Here is a 23,593-nt window from a genome sequence, read left to right as displayed (position 1 = left end):
GCTAACAGTTCACCTAGAAGGCCCAATAGTGGGTCGCTTACTGGGTATATTTAGATACTCATCCTTTTCTCCTCATGTTTTTCAAATAAAGGTAAAGATAGACTGACGAATGGCAGGAGGGATCCATGACCCGGCCATTGAGACATAATATCGCTTCCGCACTTATGATTTATTTGATAGTATCTAGTTAGGGAGTCTAGCATTTTACAACTCTTGGTTATTTCATTTATTCATTTTTTTATTCGTTTATTTGCTCAATTTATTCTAAATTTGAGTCAGGGGTATCCCGAACGGTGTTTTTGGAATTTTATTATTGCTTTATTTAATGAAATAAAAATTTTATTTCTTTTATTTAGTTTTTCTTCGAGAAATTTATTGTCAAGCCTATGCATGCATATAGTAGCATCCTAAAAATATAATAAAAAGTTGGATCGTTACAGTATGGGTCCAAGGATTTGATCCTTGCATGCATTAACTCTGATTTATAGGAAATCCACTTCAAGATCAGTGTTTACTCTTAATGGAGGGGTTATAGTATGGAGAAGCACCAAGCAAGAATGCATTGCTAACTCCACCATGGAGGGGAAATATGTAGCAGCTTGTGAAGTTGCCAATGAGGCTGTCTGGCTAATGAAATTCTGGACTGATCTGGAAGTTATTGCAGACATTTCAAAGTCCATCACCTTATATTGTGAAAATAGCGGTGTTGTGGTTAATTCTAGGGAGCCCAGAAGTCACAAAGAAGCACATTGAGCACAAGTATCATCTAATAAAAGAGATTGTGCATCGAGGGGACGTGATCGTCATACAGATAGCTTCAACGCACAACGTTGTTGATCTATTTACAAAGGTTCTCATGACTAAGGTGTTTGAGGATCACCTAGAGAGTATGGGTCTACAAGATAGGCTACATCTAATCTAGGGTAAGTAAGAGATTTTGTATTGGGCACGTATTATATGCCCTAATTTCTTGTTTTTGTGTACTGTTGTAATAGTTTGACTTTTATGATGTACACCACACTAGCTTTAGAACAAGTGAGAGATTATTGGGGTTGATGTCTTGAATCTCGTGAGTCTTGTAGTTTGTAATTATACTATACAAACAATTTACTTACTTAATAAAATAAAAGGTATTTTATTTGACATTTAGTAGCATTAACCAACAAAACCAATAAACTAAGATCCAAGGTTATCTTCTATAACTTACACATGTATATGGAGACATACAGATAAATCATGTTTAAGTGATAATCTAAACGGTCTGTAGTAGATAGATAAGGCTCGGTACCTTATCCTGAGACACTACGAATATGACCCATTTTGTAGTTGTTATCATTATTGTAAAGTGGTACAAATAATCTGATCTTGATCATTCATATAGAAACATGTGAGCGGGGGTATTCTATACAACGAGTTTGCAGAAGACCAGACAATGAAATGAATAGTCTCTCCATATAACACCATTGATAGAAGAGACTTACATTTCACCAGGATGACCATAAGTGACTTGATTTGAATCTTAAGTGAGTTATGAACTCCTGCCAATGAAGGCAGTCCTTTGATCTGCATGGGTGAGAGTGGTCAATTTCGCTGACTCAATATGCCTACCATTTTGGAGATTCGTCTGATTGGGTGGTTGGGAATATAGCTACACAAGAAGGAATTCGTTCATTCTCTATAGTCAGATTAAGTAGAGAAATTGCTCCCTTAAGGACTAATTCCAGGGCTTGAACAATGTGTTGTCACACCCTCTTCTGGTCCGAGAAGGGTTTGGTCATAGTTGGACTATGATCAGTGATACTTAAGGAGTTAGATGTAACTACATGAGTAAAACGGTAATTTTGGCCCAGTTGTACTTACGAGAAATTTGTGAAGGAAAAACGCACTATTGGTTGGTTATATCCAATAGATACGAAAATATATCTGTAGTGTGAAGAGTGTAACTGTCGGTCTTTAGTAGAATGACCGGCAGTTAATGAAAATTAGTTAATTTAATTAAAGAGTTTAATTAATTAATCAAATACCGTTGGAGCTTCAATCTATAGGTCCACAAGGTCCTCTTGGTAGCTCACTTGGGATAAATGAGAATAAAATTAATTTTGGATTAATTTAAATAGTCCAAATTAATTGAGAAAATTAATTATATATGATATAATTAATACAATGTATATGATACATTATAATATAAAATTTTATTTGAGAGGAAATAAATATTTGAATTTGATTCAAATATTAATTATATGAATATGATTCATATATATATAACTATGGGTTATATTATATGTGATATAATATAAACTATAGGTTATATGTTTTATTTGATATAACATAAGGTTTATTATACATATATATTAAAGTAGTTAATATGTATATGTATTTTTGTTAATTTAAATTATTTGAATTTAAATTAATCTATATTTGGGGAGGGAGTTAACATAACTCCCCACCCTACTTCTCTCATTTATCGTGATACAGGCAGAGAGGGAAAGTGTGGTTTTTTTTCATCTTCTTTTCCTTCTTCACAGAAGGATTTGCTCCCTACAGAACTTATAGTGAGAACTCTCTGCATCTTCACTCTGAAATTAAAAAAAACTCTCCCTCTCCTTCCAAAATTTAAAACGAAGCTCACCCCTCTCGTCGATTCTCACCCTATTGAGAATATTGAGGTTTCATTGTGGTGATGTCCACATTGGATCTTGGGTATTGTTGTAATTGGAGAGTTTGTTCGTTGTGTTCGAGCAGTACCGAGAGGACATGCGAAGATTAATTAATCTTCAATAGTCAGTGTTACTCTCCCCTTAGTTTCTCTCTTTGTTTTATGTAAAAGTATTTAGTACATTTGAATGTTTATCGCTATGTTTCCGTCTTCTTTGTATTTTATATTGTTCTGTAAAATTGAAATCAGAGTCACGATGCCTTTAGCGCTTTCACTTCGGTTTTCCAAACCTTCAATATACATATATATATATATATATATATATATATATATCATAGAGATTCTTATAAAACATTCCTAAAGAATGTTATATAATCTTTTTATTAAATATTTGTTGATATGAAGGTATAAAAAATAATCCCTATTTGTCCATATGCTATGATAAAGAAATTAACACAAACTCCTGAAGAAATTTCAAAGGCAAATAGAATTTCTTAAAAAAAAATTGAGATGATAAGTTTTGTCTTAAATTGCAAATAAAGCATAAAGCAGATGTAATTGCATCAATTTATACATATAAGATCTTATATGGACTAGCTCCACCATTGAACACTCCTATGATGGTTCATTCACTTGGTGTGAAAATTTTATATCATCTGATGTCAGAAAGATAATGAAGAACTTTAGGTCCCGAAGAATCATAATTTTTGGAAAATAAGTGCACTTATATCTTTATTAGTTTATACATTACCTGTCGTAGCATAAATGTAATATTTCTCCAAAGAAAGATATTGGAATAGAGTTAGACATATGTTATGTTTTTATTTGAGAACTAGTTTACATGGATTTATTTTATTTGCATAAATCTAATTGTGATCTAGTTGATTGTGAAGATGTAGATTACTTATTTAACCCATAAAAACTAAATCTTAAACAGTTACTTAGTACATAGAGAAGAATTTTTGTATAATAGCAGTTTATGAAGCAGATCATAACAACTACTTTAATCATGTTAAAACCTTGATGATGTACGAGGCTAGCCAATAGTGTTCCTATATCAAAATGATAAAGCATAAAGTACCAACATCACTATTCAATGAAATTCTTCAAAAGATGACTAGGGAGACTTCAAAGGGGTTACCTGCAACAATATCTGAGAAGTTAACACATGATATTTGTATGCGACAACCAAGAGTATCAAGTGATGTTTTCGTGAGGAAGAGTAAATGTGTTATACTCTTTGTTATACTCTTTTTCCTTATACTGTGATTTTGTCCCACTAGATTTTCCTAATAAGACTTTTAATGAGACAGTCACTAAAGTATATAAAATAAGGTACTATTTTCCCTTCACTAAGATTTTTCCCATTAGATTTTTTCCTAGTAGAATTTTAATGATACATTTATCTTATATAATATGAATATCTAAGGGGAAGTATTATAAATGTAATATTTATTATAATATATTATTTAATGTAGATATCTATTAGATATCCATAACCTACATATGTTATCAATTATCATAAACATCCCATTGAATTTCATGGTGTAACATGTACCCTCTATTAGATTCTATTTATAGCGGTGTATGGTGCCTTGTAAGACACACCAAAATTGATTTCAATATTAACTCTCTACTTCCTCTCTTCTACTTTTCTCTCTTGTCTTGCTTTCATTATTTTATTTTGTTGTTGATATTGCTTTTATTTCATCACAAAACTTAATTAGTTATAATTATGATTCTTTTATTTCTTTCAAATTAATTAAAGACTGAAAATAAAATATCAAGATTGAAATTTATAGATCAAATAAAAACAAAACTCAAACTTCAAGAATAAAATTATAATATTTCGAAACCAATGGACTAAATTGAATTCAAACTCAAAACTTAAACACTAAAAATATATATATATATTTATGATTAATTAGTAAAAAGGAATAACCCACCTCCCACATTTGTCAAGTTATATCCTTGAAGTTTTCAAATAAAAGAGAGAATCATATCCTTTAAATAGATACATGCTGTATATTTCCCCAATCATTCCAGTGGTGTACTAGAGAGTAAGTGATAACAAGAGATCCACTCAATCACTGATTCATTCACCCAAATTAAAAATTTCTCCAACTCCTTATTCATCCGAAGCATAACCTTCATAGTCAAGGTAAGACAGTAAACAAAATTATCAACCAGAACATAACTTAATTAGTTTAAATATATGCTTATCGACTATCAGAAGTTTAATTCCCTCACCGACATGCTAAACTCAATAAACCAGGGTGTAAGAAAATAGGAAATAGAACTTGAGAAAAAGTAATTTCAAACGCTTGCTTTGCTTCTTTTTCAAAGAAAGGGAAAAAAAAAGAAAAGTCCAATACCAAAATCTAGAGCACTGTTATTTTCCTTCACTAGAACCTGAGAAATGACATTTGGCTAACTCAACTCTACAAATTAGCCCCCATCTAAAACAACCATTACATTACCGGAAAAACCATGGCCGCTCTCATTTTTTTTCGTGTTAATTATTGTTTTTGGCATACATGGGTTTGATTTATTCTTCATCCTAATTCCCCTAACCATGAATCATTCCATAAAAACAAGAACCTCCCTTTGAATTTACACCTTCTTTGACTCACCCCTCCTGCTCCCATCTCCACTCTTTATTATTCAATCCTTCATTTTGCTGGTGTTGCCGAATGCAGATGCAGCTCATCGAACAATAGTCGTTATGGCGCCCTTCAACCTTGTGCATCTGCTGAGACAGACGTTTTCAGGCATCCCATCTCAACAAAAACGTTTGGTATGCCATTTTATCTCGTGGAATACTCCGTCACTAATTTGAGGAACATGGATGACTTATCCTCTAATAGTCGTGCCGGGGTATCGAACTCTGCAATTCTACCTGCAAACCACATCCAAATATAGATCTCAGTTGATTATCTAACTAAACATGTGAAATGGGAGATTGTTCTTTGGTCAGTTCGTACTAATGTAAGGTCTACATTTTGGCTTTTGGTTACGAGCAGTACTCACCGTCGCTTAGTACCAAAACCAGATCACTGTCAACTACAGTTGGAATTCTATGTGCAATCGTGCATACGGTGCAGTCTCTGAACTCTGTTCTAATAACCTTCTGGATAAGATTATCTGTTGCCATGTCGACTGATGCGGTGGCTTCATCGAGAACAAGTATTCTGGCTTGTCTCAATAGTGCACGACCCAATGCTACGAGTTGCCTCTGCCCTACACTCCAGTTATCTCCATTTTCGAGCACTGCAAGTTCATTGTAAAGAGGATACCATCAGCAACCAAACATGTCAGGCACAGCCGACGAGAGAATGGGAAAGATTCCATATCTGCTAGTTAAATACCTGGTGTATCGAGTTTTTGCTCCTTTTCACGAATCATCTGTCCTAGCTGGGACTTATCCAGCGTCTGAACAATGTCAAAAACAAATCAGGAAACCCATTTCATTTTACGGAAGAGTATTAAAACATTCAACAAATACAGGTCGTCTTTTCAGAAAGACCACGAAAAACACATTACTACTAGTATCTGCTCATTCCAAGAAATTTGATGAGCATTCCATTCAGGATATCTACTGCAATTGGCCAGCATTTATCAAGCCTCTCTAAGTTTTTATTTCTTGTTTTATGTCTCTTATTTAAGCTCTTAGTTTATTATGCTTTAATTTCATGACCCCGTCGGTTTACGTCCTAAGTCCTTTGTAGTTTCTTTTTACGCTACGTTTTGTAGCAATCTTCTATATCTTAGAGCACTAGTCTCTTTCATTCCCTTAAATGAAAAGTTTTGTATCTTTTTCTTAAAAAAAAAAAAAACCAAAAAAACAAAAACAAAAAAACAAAAAAAACTAGTATCTGCTCACTAATGGATATTGGTGCCACCTAATACTTCGGCTTTACATTTTTTGCTCCCTTTGATCACCAATCAATCCAATAGACTTCTCTTATTTTAAATGATAAAGGTGGGAACTTGTTTTGTTCTTTCGGTTACAAACAGAATTACTACTATAGCAATTTTGGTAGACAATACAGTGAAGTGGGAATTTGAGAGAGATATCAAACCTGCCAAATTTCATGATCAGAATGCTCTTCAAGGGGATCAAGATTGCCCCTAATTGTGCCTTCAAATAAAGTGGGATCCTGAGGTATGATACTAAGACGGCTACGGAGGTCATGAAGGCCAATTGTAGCAATATCAATATTGTCGATAACTATCCTTCCACTCGATGGTTCAACCAATCGGAATAGCGCCTGGATCAAAGTAGATTTACCACTTCCAGTCCTACCAACAATCCCAATCTTCTTTCCACCGGGAAAGCAGCAAGTTATACCGCGGAGCACCAAAGGAAGATTCTCCTTGTATCGAACCTTGAAAATGAAAATGAGGAGTTCGTAAAATTGAAAGAAAACAATTCTGTCAATTCATAGTTGTATTTGATCGCCAATGAAACATGGAAGTGGAACGAAGCTTTCAATGATAAATAAGCAAATAGAAAAATAACACTTGGGACTCAGGATGATAATGACATTAAATCTTGAACCTTAAGAATACCACACTTAAACACACACACACACACAAAAAAATCGACAATATTGTAGGTCAATCACTACCTTTAGCTCAGTAAGCTCAATAGTTCCATTCTCAGGCCACGTTGAAGGAGGACGAGAGTCCTCAATAAGTATTGGTGCCTCACTTGGAATTTGGCTATACTGATAAATCCTTTCAATAGATATAATTTTGTTTTCGAGCTTGCAAAAGCTAAGTATCCACCGTGACAGGCGAGCATTCAGATTCAGACCATATGTTACCGCAAGGCCAGCCATGCCTATACAAACAAAAAACAGAGGTTGATAAATTATGCCAAGCCAGTTTCTTTTTAATCTGCAGCACTAGACAGTTTTAGTTGTTGGTTACTGGTCACTGAGACAAATGTACTTCCAGAAATCTTGTCTATTTCTAACCATTTTACACAGTCAAGATTCAAGGTCCATATGGTAACCTTGAAGAAGAAAACAAAATGGTATGCTTGAGGCATCTCACTATAACTGACAGATAAAATTGAAATGATAATTTTACATGCAAATTTCTAGTTCAGAATTTCAAAACATGTATTAATCACAACACTAGACGAAACTAGATTGGATGTGTATATATAATTGAAATTGTCTAGGTTCATTGCTGAACGAATTAAACATCAATTCAATCGAAACCACATCCTCCCCAGCTTAAGTCAGGCCACTTCAAATCACTATTTTGCAGGACCAATGACTCCATAGCAATGTAAAAACACCCAGCATACCAAAAGCAATGAATCTAGAAGAGAACATGACGTAATTAAATGATATGGTAAAATTGGCAAACTCTCTCTTTCTCTAAGCCATTATTAAATGATATAGACGAGACTTTGACATACTTGGGTCAATGCTTCCATGCGGGAAGCTGACTAGCAAAACCATACAGAAAGCAAAGACGAAGGTGGAGAGCAATTCCATACGAAGACAGAGCCACTCAATAGCGGCAAGACTGCAGAAGAATGGGCGAGAGTAACAATCAAGAAGATAAAGATTTCTCTTCATAAACCGTTTTTCCTGTCCAAACCCTCGTATGGTCGCTGCTCCAGCAATTGACTCGCCAAAAAGATTAATAACTGGAGATTTCTGAATGCTAACAATGCGAACAAGCTCCCTTGATGAAGCCATGTAGTATTTCTGCATCATAAAGTAATAAGGCCACACGCCCTCAACACCATTAATCAAAATATGGAAACTGAACTTTTTTATTAATACTAGAAGACCAAGTGAAGAGTTATTTAAAAGGAAATTTTTGTAGTTAGTCCCTCTCCAATTATTACTAACTGGAGCGCCCTTTTGGAATCTTAGACATTCCTTATTCCCACAATCAGTTTTTTCTAAGTCTCCCCCCTTCACATGAATATATATGCCATTTTATCAAAAAGAAATGGTGGAACGAGACTGGAAATTCTACATGATGCACAAGAAGTACTAGCCAAGATGGCCACACGATTTTGGAGTAAAAAAAAGTAATGAACAAGTAGATCTTATTTCTTCTTTTGCTAGCATGGCAAACAGATTTCATTTCTTGTAATTGGGATTCTTTAAAATTCAAGAATGCTTCTTTTCATCACATTTAATATCTCTTTTCCTTTTTGAATAAACTTCTGAAGCTCCATCTTTGTATCTCTCCCCCTTCTATGATGATAGAAAGAAGTGTCGTAAACAGACTGACAAAAGAATAATAAATAAAAATGGATAAAGTAGTTTTTTTATTTTTTTGGCCGGGGGGAATTTGTATATCCTAAAACCAGCGCAATACAATTACATAATACTTTTGCACCAATCGATGCCTTTCAAGAGGACATAGTAAAAGCGATAGGAAAATTTATTTTATTTCCTTATAAGGGGGAACGTGTAACCAGTACTCACCTGCATCCACAAACAAACAATAGCCATGGGAATGACTAAAAGCAAGACTTGCCAGGTAACTTCTGTCATAACACCAACAATACCAATAAGTTGAATTGTCGTTGAAGCAAACCCACCAAGTCGAAAAGGAATATCAAGATCCACAACACTTTGATCAATGGACACCTATAAGGCCAAAAGTAATAAAATAATTCAAAGTTGAAAGAAAAAATAAATATCTATGTAAATAACATGATTAAATCGACTGGGCATCTGTCTCTTAGAAAGAGAAACTTACGCGATTCAAGATCCGTCCTGCCGGTGTCGAGTCAAAGAATGACATGGGTGCACGAAAAATAGATGTAAGCATCTTGACAAACAATTTTTGTGCAGCCGCAAGACCAAACATAGCAACCAGTATAGCCCTAACAAATACAAACCAAGAGCTTCCAAAAGCAAGTGCCATGTAGACCACAAGGAGGATCATGGGAGTCACTTTAGGTTGGTCCCCTTCAGTTTGGGGATTTGCCCATGCCATCCACCAGTTGCTTGCAATCTGTAGGAATTGAAATAATGCTTGTGCAACAATTATGAGAGGAATTAAAAAGCCTTTATATGCTGCAGCCATGTATGACAAGTAGACCTTCATGCTGACCCGGCCTCTTACCCTTTCCTCTTCTTGTACAAGCTGTCTTTTCCTACTACGTTTTGCCTTCTTTTTCTCCTTGATTGCCTTCTGCTCTGCTGCGGATATACATTCTTGCACTTCCTTGGCTAAGTTGTCGACGCTATTTCCAACAAGATCACCCTTTTTACCAAGATTAGGAGATTCATCTGCAGACATAGTTTCATCTGATTCTTCAGATGAATGGCTGGGAATATCCATAGCTTCAATAGCTTCGTGATGAGCAGTTACCAATGTGTTGAAGTCCGTTCCTGCTTGTAAAAGATCATCATATTTTCCTGCCTGTATAATGCGGCCTTCTTTGATAACCTGGATGGATGGAAAAGGAATGACCGAGAGAGAGAAGTGTAATATCATTACTCACTGTAATCCCATTAATACAGAGTTATTGCTGAATACTTCTTTTCTTTTTTAGGGAACAAAATGAAAAGATATAGGAGACATCACAATTGCATGAATATAAGACCATACTGGAGTGCAAAATTGAGTTGAAATCTGAATACTAGTTCACTAAACGTCACCCTAGAACCATCTACATGGAGAGAGAGAGAGAGAGAGAGAGCATCACTGGGCAACTTCAATTTAATGATCCGTTCCTGCTACTTTTTCCATCACAATTCAAAGCTTGGGGCACATCAATACCTAAAGTTCAAAGGAATTCCTTCAAACATATGTTTTCAACCTCATACTAACCCCCACTGAGTTCAACTTCTTTTTAGTGTTCCCCCCCTCGTACTGAAAAATATTTACATGAAATGTGTGTACAGAATAAAAAGGTGTTGTGGAGCAAAAGGCAATATGCTCTTTAGAAGAGACTGGATGTGAGATTGACGTTATCCATTTGTATCTTAGGCTCTAAATTATCATTCCCAAGTACGGCTAATCAAACACTTCAACAAGAATTCAATATAACTTTTTACAGTATTCATCGAATTCTCACTTCTATTTTTAACTTAAGATCGTGTCACAGTTCGATTTTCTGTAATTATGATTTTTTATCACAAACTCTTTTCTGTAATTATGATTTTTTATCACAAACATCATCAGAGTCATTTTTTAAAATTGCACTAGACGTCTGAGTGGGTGTCTCCACTACTCTTTTCTGCTTTTCACCTATAACATAAAAAACTGTTTCTTGCCAGAGAGAGAGGCTAGAGCTTCTTTTCCATAGGTTAAGGCAAAATGCTCAGAAAGACTTAAACATGAAGTGGATGAAAGAAAGAGGAAAAGAAGAAAACAGAGCAAGCACGTCATAATATCACAGGAAAAGAAGAAAACAGAGCAAGCACGTCATAATATCACAGAAGTCAGAACACCAGACCAATTTCAATCAATTTACAAATATAGATTGGCGGCAGAAAAAGAAAAAACTCCAAAAATATGTGCAAGAAATTCCAGAGCAGGACTCTCCAAAACAACAATTGCATAGAATATGAGGAACAGTCCATACCAATATCAAATCAACAGCGGGCAAAAACTCAATTTGATGTGTAACAAAAATGACAGTTTTGTCTGCTAGTGCCGTCATTATGTATTCCTGCACGACATGTTGCCATTATATAAGTAACCATACAATCAAAAACCTAAGAAAAATACGGAATGTCATAAATAATATACAAAGTATAACCTTAAACAAGTCTAGGGCAGTGTGTATATCAACAGCACTGAAGGGGTCATCAAGTAAATAAATATCCGCATCTTGATATAGTGCCCTGGCAAGCTGAACACGTTGCTTTTGACCTCCACTAAGGTTTATTCCCCGATCACCAATTATTGTTTGATCTCCATGTGGGAGATTCTCCAAATCCTTCTTCAGTGAACAAGCATGAATAGCATTCTTGTATCTTGGTTTGTCAAGAGGACTTCCAAAAAGAATATTTTCTTCTATGTTTCCAGATTGTATCCAAGGTGATTGAGGCACATATGCAGAAGTACCACATAATCTTACCTGTGAGCAGAGAAAAAAGTACTCAAGAAACTAGTAACATCTCCAATATCAAAAAAGGGAAGAACATGGAAAAAAGTGGGTGAAAATTTTTATATAGAAATATGAAATTAAGAGTGAAATTCTAGAAGACTCACTTCCCCCATGATTTTTGGTATCTCCCCTAGGATGCAAGATAGGAAGCTTGATTTCCCAGAACCAACAACACCACAAACAGCAACACGCATCCCTTTCTCCACTCTCACTTGTATTCCTGATAAAGTTGGCCTTGGAGAAGAAGTGTCCCAGGAGAAGAGGCCATCTTTGATCTCTACAGCTGCATTTGGTGTGCCTCGAGGTAGGACAATAGTTGCATCTTCCTGCAACTCTTCCTCCAGCAGCAGTCCAGAAATACGGTCTAGAGAAACTTTTGTCTGGGCCATCATTGACACCAGGTCGGGAAAATTCCTAAGTGGTTCTTGGAGGATTCTAAAAGTGGCTAGTGCCGAAAGAACACTGCCTGCAGTAAGTTGACCCCCCAACAATATGCAGGTGGCAAAAGTAACAACAGAGACAAATATCGGGGAACTCCAGAAAATGAAAGTAATGAAGGCTTGGGAATAAAGAGCTTTCCTAAGCCACTTGAACTCCACACCCCGCATCTCCTCCAACTTATCTTTATACCTGACTTCCCAAGCTTGCAGCTTCAGAATCCTCATGCTTCTTAAACACTCAGACGTTTTTCTCATCCTATCATCCTTGGCAGCCATCAGTTTATCTTGATAATCCTCTTGTATTCTAGCTATTGGAATGGTAACAATAATGGAGACAATGGTTGCAATCAATGTTGCAATAGAAGCAATTCCAACGTTCTTATACAAAATAGCTAGAGCAAGAATGATTTGCATAGGGAGCATCCAAGCATCATGGAGATACCATGAGTAATCCCCAACCCTTTGCACATCAACAGCCATGTAGTTCACGATCTCTCCACTGGTATGACTCTGTTTAGCAGAGCTGGAAAGCCGAAGGCCTTTCCGATATACTAATGCTGTGAGAGCCGATCTCACATGCATACCCAAGATGTCAACCCCAAGATACCACTGTCTAGCTGTCAGAGTCTCCACAAGCTTTGCTATGAAGAATGTTCCAGCCAAAATGTATCCTTCATGGGGGAAAGTCTCTTTCCCCCCCAAGTAATCAACAAAGTAGCTAATCATATAAGGGCCAACATATGAAACTAAAGTATTCAGGCCAGCAAAGATGGCATTACAAGCTGCCTCCTTCCAGAAGGACTTCAGAATGGCCCAAGCAAGAGAAGGCTGTTTCGAAGGATTGTCTGCTTTCAATTTTTCCCAGTTTGAGTTCAAAATCTTATAATTGTTCTTAGATCGATCTTTTGGTGCAAGAAGGGGGATGTCCTTCAGTTCAAGTGGTCTTTTCGCACCAATTGAGAGAAGAGGGTTCAGCCAAGAAAGTGTAATTATACTAAAGAGCCCGGCTTCGCTGTAAGGGGTGACCTTGAGACATCCAGGTTCTTCCTCAAGAAGCAAAGGCTCTTGAAGATCAGGGTTCCTATAAACTTTTATACCAGTAACCCCCCTAACAGCAACAAAAGACAGGAAAGCTAAAGCAGGAGTTGCAGCAAAATTTGCAACAACATGAGAGCGCAGGTAATTCAGACCATGTAGAAACAATTCTCTTCCATCAACATAGAAAGCACACAGACAAATAACAAAGGACACTAACCACCAGAGCCTCAACAACAACGGAAATTTCTCAGAAGCCTTGAATTTGCAATGCAGAGCCAAAAAACCCAATAGAAACCAAGACAAAACTTGAGCAGCCGGCAAGCAAACAATGGACCAATCTTCATCCTCCTTCCCTCTAACAGACTCTCTAATTGAACTAATGACATCGAAACCTAATACCAAAACTTGCACAAACAACACATAGAAACAACATGAAACCGACATTTTGAAACTGACCCCGACGTCAACATCATGAATTTCACCATCCCCGCTGCGCCGAATTGGACTTGCATTTGCACCAGATTCATCATCCTTAACGAAGCCAAGGCGACCAACAAACACATATATCCGCTTCGCCAAGACAACAAACAAGAATAAGATAAAAAGTGCTAGATTTAAGCAAATTGATACGAGCTCCAAAATTGGCAATGTTCCAAAAGCTTCCGACAAGGTATTAGACGATCGTACATCAGATGACAAAGCTTGGCTTGTATTCAATAAATGGGCAACACCCATCATTGATTGCGAGATGGAAAGCGATTCAAAACAGTGAGTCGGCGGCGAGTTAAGTGAGAGAAATAAAACCCTGTTAAGAAGATGAGCATTTCACCATCTGGGTTTCTTGTAGACACCTAATGAGTATTTCGGTAGACAACCTGCAGACACATAGCACAAACCAACAAATGGATTTTTTTTTTTTGTTAACACGAAAGTCGAAGAGAGACAGAGAAATAGAGCGACGCTTTGCGCTGAAACACAGTGTTTCTGTCTGTAGCGAAATGGGGAATGGACAAAAGGGGAGATGAAAAATCAAAAAAGAAGACGACCCATGACCGGAAGTAGAAAATAAAACTTACCCACCTGCCTTGGCGAGATGTAACTATGTTGATTACTGATGAAGATGAACAGAACAAAAGAAACCAAACCAAACCAAACCCAGTTCCACCAAAATCCCAGCCGCCCCTCTAGTCTCACAACACCAATTAATTCACCACTGATGAATCCAGAAATGAAACAAGAGAGGGGGTATAGATATAACGTATAACAACCAAATCTCAAAACGAAATAAATGAATTAAAAACGATGATGACGATGAGTAGGATCCAAACAAATAAAGAAAAAGCAAAAGGGGGCAGAGAGAAAGGAGAAAAGAGAGAGAGAGAGAGAGGGACAGCACTCTCCCTTGTTCTCTCGCTAAGAATTGAAAACTAGAAAGATGAAAAGCGAGGATTTAAGGAAATGGGGTTGGGGTTTAATACAAAAACAAACTACCCAGGAAGAGAAACAGTGAAAGCAACATAGAAAGAGAGAGATATTTGGGGAAACTCAAATCCAGCCGGATTTTGCTGTTGGGTTTTATCAAATTTATCAATGGCGTTACTAAGAACCAAAAATCACTCAAATTTCGTCTCTGTTGAAGCACATTGTTTGATTTTGTTGTGTTCTGTAATCTCCTCCTCCTTCTCTTACATGTGTTTCTGCCCTCTCTGCCACGGGAACGAAGATCACTGCGAAAAAAGAAAGGTTCCCAGTTGGGAAAAATGGAGGAATCACAGAGAAAAAAACAAACAAAATTTTTGCTTCAAAAGTATAATCCCTTACACATTTGAGAATTGAGAATTTAAGAAATTAGGAATGAGAATGGAAGAAGCCGGTGCGTGCTAGCTAGGTCGGTTAATAGGTCATCACTCCACGAACCAAAATTGGTGGATTTTTCATTCCATTACATTTCTCACTCTGAATCTGATGCCATTATCATTTATCGTCTTCTTCTTTCCTTTTTTTTTAAAAAAATAAATATATATATGTCATTATATAAACCTTTTTTTTTGCTGCCTTTCCATCTCCCCTTTTGTTTTCCATTACATTTATGGTCCATCCTCGATCTCCATTATGATTCTCTTTTTAATTCTTTTTAGGGTAATTTTTTTTTTTTAAATATATGAAATGAGAAAATCCAATATCAAGATTTATTTCGAACTTATTTTATTTTATTTTCTATAATTTCAATTAAATTTAGTTCATGTACTCTACTCTTAAAAATAGTCTCATTGTTGGTCTATTGTTGATTTTTTCAAAAAAAAAAATTACATTCTCTTTATTACATATAAATTATTATTATTATTATTTATCTAATTTAATATAATTTATATTTCATGGCCAATTTTAAGATTTATTAAAAATACATCATTAAATTTAAACATATTAAGGTAAATGCTAAAATGAAATGAAATTTCAAAGTTGGGACTCAAATGGTGCTTTATAATTTACTCTTGATTGTACGGAGATTAAGTTATAATTTTAATCCCAACTTTGAAATTTGAAAAGATTTTCAAAGGCTTCTAAATTTTAAAAACATATTTAATAACTATTTAAACGTTTGATATTGTATCTAATAAATATTTGACCTTTCAATTTTCTGTTTAATTGATCATTGATCAAATTGACATTTTTAAAAATTAACGAACATATTAAACATAATATTAAAAGTTCAATGTCTTATTAGATACATAATTTAATTTTATGTATAATATATTCGTTAAGGTTTATAAAGTAATGAATTTGTTGAGAATATATATGACATGAGCATGAAAATTCAAAACTAAATATTTAATTTAACATTGGTATAAAATTGACTGTGCTTATATATATATATATATATGAAAAACCAAACACAACACTCCTTCATTTTGTCTTGTTTTTCTCAAATGTCATGCTAGAATGAAATGAATGGTTTTGAAATTATCATAAAGTTGCAATGATATGTGTTTATAAACAAAGACCATAGGTTGGTGAATACATCTCACCAAAATAATTATGTGTTTTTTTAATTTTTTTTTTTTTTTAAAAAAAAAAAAAGGTGAAGAAATTCATTAATCTTGTCATTCTTGTGGTTGAAAAGGGCAAAGATTTAGATTTAGATTTAAGATTGTAAAATAATAATAAGAATAAGAATAGATAATAAAATGGAGAATAAAAATAATAATAATCAAGAGGGTTGAGTGAGGTGTGTCCAAGTCATTGTTGTTTGTTGTTTAATGTAAAAATTGGGAAACCCATAGTATTTGGTCCACATATCCTTCAAATTGTCCCTTTCCACTTTCTTATTTCCTTTTCACATTCCTAAACAATTTTATGACCAAACTCTCTCCCCTCTCTCTCTCGTTTCTCTTTTGCCTTGCAAATATACCAAACTATGTCCTCAACTAGCTCACTTTTTATATTACTTTTCTATTCTTCTTTTTTTCAACTCTCAAAAAGTCATATCTACCCTCCTGTTTTTATATTGATCGAGATAACAATCTCTATTATTCTTTGTGATTGTGTAACTTAGCCAACATGAACATAACTTAACTGACATAAATATATATTATCAATCAGAGATGTCCACTTCCCATGCAAGAGACGAGTCCCGATGGTGACCCACTCATTATTCATTTAAGTTGAGAATGAGAGAGAGTGGGGAAAAAATCTCCGAAAGCTAAACGGGGACAAGGATGGGGAATACATTCCCACCCCTATCCTGTTAGCCTCTTTTGTTATATTTATTATAGTAATTTAATATTATGTTATTTAGTTTTATTATATAAATATTATATTCATATTTTAAGTTTTATTGTTTAGTGGTCAAGATATTGAATATGTCTGAATTAATGTTAAAATGGATATGTTTGAATTAGAAATTTAGATTATATATGAATAATTTGGTGGGTAATTATTTTTTTTTATTAGAATATTTAATAGTTTCTCTTTAAATTCTAACTGTCTAAATAGGAAAAAGTTCTTGCGGATAACCTGAGCCCCGTAAATATCTCGTGGGAAATTCATGCTCCAATCTTCGTAAAAAATTTTATGGGAATAAGGAATGAAATGAGGACCAAAAACAAAGAGTAGGAAAGTCATCTATGATTCCACTTCACCACATAGACATCCCTATTATCTATGGACAATTATGTACAACCCCCTCCAACATAATTGTTAAAATAAAAATTAAAAAAAATGTAGCTTTGCCTAATAGAAATTACAAAATCAAAATTAAAATTTTTATATTATTTAATAGTTTAATGCTAAACACAAGTCTAAAAAATGGGGAAAAAATATTAGTGGTTTTTTTTTTATTTAAAATTTTACTATATATTTTAATAGGTGGATGCGCCTAAGGTTGTTTTGAAATATAGATAAATAATCAAAATATTTATCGATATAGTAAAATATCGCAGCTATTATTTATAAATATTTTTAATAATTTTTTTATTTAAAATAATTTTTATTATGGTAATATTTTGATTCATTGTAGCATTTATTGCCGTAAAATATGGTCCATATTAAGAAAAGAGGGATATTATATTTTTTTTAGAAAATCTCTTCGTATAGTAATTCAATCAATTACCGTTATTGTTATTATTTTTTTTGGTAAATGGATAAATGTCCAATCATTAAGAAAATGAATATTGTTAAAGTTTGGTGCATTTATTATAATCTAGATTCTAGTTTAAGAAAAATGGATATTAGTTTTTATAATTAAAAAAAAAATCTTCTTATAGTAATTCAATTTGTTTAAAAATAATGGTTAGGACCTAATTCGAAAGGAAAACTTTACAAATAGAAAAAATGTCAAACTATTTATAAAAATAACAAAAAAATATCGATAATTTCAATAATAGACTTCTATTAACCTCTATCAAATAAGATCAAATTTTGCTATTTTATGTAAGTAGTTTCCCTCATTTGTTTATTTTTTAAAATCTCCAAATTTGAAAACTATCCATTCTTGAATACTATTTTTACCTATAAATTTATTCATGTTGTTATATACTCTCTATTAATATTATAAAAATCTAAAAAAAATAGTTTTCAAAATTTTGTTTTTTCCAAAATTTTGTTTTGTATGTTTAGAAATTAAATAACAATTAAGTGTTTTTACAAAAAAAAAAAGAAAAAAGAAAAAAGGAAAAAAATTCATAGTATGAGAAGTGAGAAACCAACACAAATTTTAAAAATAGATAACTAAAAATGGAAATTGTTATCAAACCAACGTAAATGTATGATCATTTATTTAGAATCCTTTAATATGGAAAAAAAGGCATTAGCCATTGAACTATTGAAGAATCCAAATTATTACCCAACAAATTTGTTAAAAAATTAACTAAAAAAAACACTGATCCAAAAAGCGAATGTCGTTTTTTTTTTTTTTAAATAAAAGGATAATAATGTATTTTTAAAAAATAATAATATGTTTATTATATTACTTTAATTGATGTAATATTCTAAATCAAGTAATTATATGGATGTCATACACCGATTACCAACATAATGTTTTAAAATGTTAGCACATCTCAATTACATTAAACTTATACTATTAACTTTGAGTTCATAATTTTGGTTCTTCAACCACATGACGTTAATAAAATAAAATTTAAAAAGAAACATATATGCAACATTTTAACTTTGAGTTCATAAATGTAAGGTTAACTTTGGTAACATTTTAATTATTTGATTTTTTTTTTCTAACGGTCATAATCATAAATGAAAATGATACATCGATTTAAAAAATTAGAACATGCTAGAAAACCAATAATATTATAATAAAAATGCTAAAAAAGAAAAACCAGCATGATAAAGAGGATTTAAAAAATTTGTGGAGGAAAATAAAAGAATAAAATAAAAAAAATAATAGAAGTAAATAAATAAAAGCATAATATGGCTTGAAGATACTAAAGACGAGAAACTAACTGTCAAAAAGCCTAGAAGGGTCATTCCATATTGGCTGAATTTTTCAAACAAGACAAAATTATTTAATGTAAAATAAACAGAAACAAAAAATAATAAATAAATAAAAACAAACTTAAGGAAACAAATATAAAACTTATAAGTGATAGCATTGAAATTCCCTCTTAACACTTTCCAACTTCATAGTAACAACTAAATTTAATAATACATGGAAAAGATTAAATAAATAAATAAATCTCTTCACTATTTAGTTCCCACAATCCAATAATGATATTAAATATTTTTAATTACCGTTCTAAACTTAAATTTGCTAAAATTATATGAATATTTTCACTTTAAATCAATTATTTTATTTGGCGTCTACTGTGTTTCAGCTAATTATCTCTATGGTTCGTGTACATGCTACTTCGTGACGGATTGATCTTCATAGACTTAACTAGTTTGTTGGTTTTATTTGTTCTTTGTTTGGATACTTTATCTTTGTATGTCAATTTCTGCGGTCCCCAAATTGTGGGGTGTTTTTGTTCTTCTGATTGTTTTGTTTTCTACTTGTATTGTCCTCCTTGTTGATTCTGTCTTTTCGTCGGTGTGCATCTTTATAAGTGCTTATTTTGCTTTGGTGCCTTGATCCCGAACTGTACTATCTCTCTTGTTGTTGTATAATAATATTACCTATTCAATATATATAAATAGTTTAACTCTAAAGTCAATTACAATTGAATCCAAAGTTGAAGTATATATTCGTTTTTTTTTTCCACTTTTAATTTTAGTTAAATCCACTATTTTTCACAAAAAGTGAAGTAAAAGTTGCTCGTTTCACAAATGAAATATTTGCACAAATTATGTCAGATTGATGCAAAAGATTAACATTCCATGAAAATTTTCATAATTCACAAACTTTCACAAAAATCTAAGTGTAGTACTTTCCATAACTACCTGTGATTAACATTCAAGTTTAATTTAAAATATTACAACATCTTAATCAAAGTATGCATCTGGATAGAAGTTGAAAGCTTAAGATGAAAATTTGGACACTTGGCTCTTTCTCTTAATGTTGATTTTTGGTCTTTTTGGTAAGAAGTATTGGTTGATGATTTCAAGTGGTTTCGTTCATAATCTGCTGATAGAGACGCTAAGGTGAGTTGATTAGGTTGTGTTTAATGGTAAGGTGGTATCTCTTCTTCCAATACTAATTGAGTCTACTCAAGAGTTTGTTCGACGTTCCTTCTTCTCATGGTCTGGGACTCAAGTGTCATATGAAGTGTCCAGACAGGAAGGTGGCAGAGGGACGTGTTTAGTGAAGGACCTTGTCCCATCTTTGACAATATGGGTCCTATCGTCTACGAATTAGGAAAGATTGTCTTGTGATATAGCTGTTGGATTTTATATCCTAAAACTCATTGTTTGTAAATAATAAATTTATTCTGTTATCTATAAAGATGTTATTGAGGTTTATTTAGTAAAGTTGTTATTGAGTGTATGAATTGCTCATTTCGTTATAGAAATAATCTAAATCCAATAAACTAAGATCTCTGATATTACATGAGTACTTGAATTTTATGTGGAGACATAAAAATAGATCAAGTTCGAATAGATAGCCAAAATGGTCTTATACAAACTCTTTGCATAGGATGTTCTCACTCACATGTCTCTACATGAACGATTCGGGATCACATCGTTTGTGCTTAATACAAAGTGAACTACATTCAATAGTGTCTCCAGAATAAGGTACCCAGTCTTATCCATATAATGCAAAGAGTTTGTATAAGACCGGACCGAGAAATAAGTCACTCTTACTTTATAACGTTGTTTACTGTATAAGACTGACTATTTCAAAGCGATAACCTAGCTAACTTGACCTTAATCTTGAACTAACTATGAACTCATGTTTATTCAAGATTATACTTAGATTTGCATGGGTGAAGGTTGGCTCAACAGCACTGGCTCAATAAATTCCCCATTTCAGGGGTAAGATCAGATAGATAGTTGGAGACATAGGGTGCAAGAAGAAATTCACTCCTACCCACTTTTAGGGATAGTAGAAAGGTTGTTCCCTTAAGTGCTAACTCTAGGTCTTGAACAAGGGGTCTCACCCTCTCATTGGCCCGAGAGAGACTCAGTTTGGTGATTGGATCACAAACCAATTAGAGGATTAGTGGGACTTAAGGAGCAATATGTAATCTCGGAGGTAAAATAGCTTTTGAGCCAACCATTTTTACAAACAACCTATGAAGGGTTGACTTACTGATTATGGTTATATTGAAGGGACAAAATATATCTACAGTAAAAGGAGTGCAACTATTGGGCTTTAGTGGAGTGACCCAGTAGTTAACGAATGTTGCTTAATTAGGTTAAAAAGTTTAGCCGGTTAATCTCAGACCGTTAGAGCCCATGATATGTAGGTCCATTAGGTTCCCTACTAGCTCATAAACGGACTAAACCTTATAGCGCGATGAGAGAATTTGAAATTTTAAAATTCAAATTATATGTGATATGATTTAAACACTTAAATTATCAAATTAAATGAATTTAGAGAGTTGGATAACATTTAAATATGATTTAAATATTAATTGCATGAATAGAGATTCATATTAAGAATTGGTGTTTTATTAATTTAATATTTGATATTAAATCAATTTAATTATTTATTTAAAATTAATTATTGGAATAAATATTATTTAAAATTAACTATTGAATTAATTTAGTTTTATTTTTTGAAATTTGTGATTTCAAATTTAATTGATTTTAATGTTAAAATCAATTTAGAAAAATTGAAAAATCAAGTTAGGGGTTTTTCTAACCTTGACCAACTCACTTTTCACTCAAATTGCATGTCTTCTTGGTGTCAATTTCTTAAGAAATTGATCTTGCACGTTGTTGTTTATTAAAAGAAGCAATGATCAGTTGAATTTACTAGGTTTTTTACATGCAAGCTGGTTTTTTAGAGAGAGAAGGGTTCTCTCTTATTCTTCAAAAACACCTAAAATTTTCTCCAAAATTTCTTTCAATTACAGCTCATTTTGGATCCCACAATCCAATCTAAGGTCCTAAATAATAGTAAGGAAGATCAAGTGGTGGTCTACAAGTATTTGGAGTGAAGATTCGAGCTGAATTTGAAGATTTTGGGAGTTCTTCAAAGGTATAACTTCAAAACCCTATATTCTCTTATTGAACATGCTTGTTTATTTGCTTAAATTGGTGGAATTAGAGTGCTTAAGATCCTAATTGCTTACGCATGTTAAATGTCAACACCATCAATTGGTATTAGAGCATGATTTAAGCACTCAATTCATGTTAATTTTAGCCCGTTTAATTTTAGCTCAGCAGCTGGTTGCAGTAGAAGAAGATACTACCTTGCAACGTTGTAATGCTACTTTTGGAGTGTTGCAACTCTATTCTTCAAACAAACCAGAAAAGAAGCAAAAGCATGTGTTATTGCAACGCTATTCATTCTAGCCCAGAAGGCACGAGCACAAATGGATCGATTCAGCCGGTTTAAGTCAATAAGGTCCGGTTCAACTAGTTTTAGGTCGATTCAGCCTATTTTGGAGCCCTGGAGGTCTGGTTCTGGTGGTTCAGGTTCGGTTCTGATCGGTTTGTGAAGTCTAAAGGCTTTTGGAGGCTATTTTTTTAATTAGTATTATAATAATTTAGGTTGTTTGCTTGCTTAGGATGTCAAAACTGGTCTATATCAATGTGTTTAATTATTTATGCATTATGAATGTATGTTATAATTAAATAGATCTTGTATGTGCATATGTATGTCATGTAGATTTCAAATTCCACCATAGGAAGTATGTAGCATGCATTGAAAGTATGTTATAAATGGTTATAATATATGGTATGCATGTGTTAGGGTTTCATGTTTTAATATAAAGTGTTATATTAAAATTATGAAATGTTTTATGAATATTATGGATTGAAAGTATGTCTATATTTTATAAATTATTATAAAAATGGATTAGACATTTAAAATGCATAACAAAGATAAGATGCATGCTCACCTAAGGTTAACAAATAACAACTTGTTTTAATAGTTAAAATAGGTCATTATCTTGTAAAACATTGGTTACAAACTCACCCGAGCTAAAATCTTGTTTAAGGCTGGATGTACTTAAGTTAACGGTTTATAGAACACCTGCTACTTGGGAATTTTAGCCGGTTATCGAGTATTGTTAAACCGATTTTATGAGCATGCCTGAGCGATATATGGTTTTAAAATTGGGTCATCACCTAGACATCGTAGGTTAAATCCAAGTATAAATGTTATACTTGGAAAAATCACCTAGACTTAGGTTATCTTATTGTTAGAATATACCCAAGTAAATATTTACCCAAAAAAAATAGAACACTTCAGTGGGATTAATAACATATACGATATGCTGTTCTTAGCTCTCATGTCCC

General features: G+C 33.3%; 1 protein-coding gene across 2 annotated transcripts; it reads right to left on the bottom strand.

Moving 5' to 3' along the window:
- Nucleotides 1-4,967: 4,967 nt before the first annotated feature.
- On the bottom strand, nt 4,968-15,237 carry ABCC5 (multidrug resistance-associated protein 5). Of its 2 annotated transcripts, none has more exons than XM_039018813.2 (13): nt 15,062-15,237; nt 14,321-14,967; nt 11,867-14,115; nt 11,412-11,732; nt 11,235-11,321; nt 9,398-10,093; nt 9,121-9,285; nt 8,091-8,385; nt 7,288-7,502; nt 6,739-7,044; nt 6,025-6,088; nt 5,687-5,926; nt 4,968-5,555 (listed from the first exon to the last, which is right to left on the bottom strand). In XM_039018813.2, exons 3-13 carry the CDS (start codon nt 13,976-13,978, stop codon nt 5,464-5,466), a joined length of 4,593 nt encoding a protein of 1,530 aa, XP_038874741.2. In that variant the 5' UTR covers nt 13,979-14,115; nt 14,321-14,967; nt 15,062-15,237; the 3' UTR covers nt 4,968-5,463. The 2 variants fall into 2 exon arrangements, with proteins under 2 accessions (XP_038874741.2, XP_090164628.1); XM_090308502.1 differs by having other exon boundaries at nt 14,317-14,967; nt 15,062-15,232.
- Nucleotides 15,238-23,593: the final 8,356 nt, after the last annotated feature.

Source organism: Benincasa hispida, chromosome 12 (assembly GCF_027475165.1).
Source record: "Benincasa hispida cultivar pf3 chromosome 12, pf3_genome.v1.1, whole genome shotgun sequence".
NCBI classification, from domain to species: domain Eukaryota; kingdom Viridiplantae; phylum Streptophyta; class Magnoliopsida; order Cucurbitales; family Cucurbitaceae; genus Benincasa; species Benincasa hispida.
This window is presented reverse-complemented; position numbering and strand designations above follow the sequence as displayed.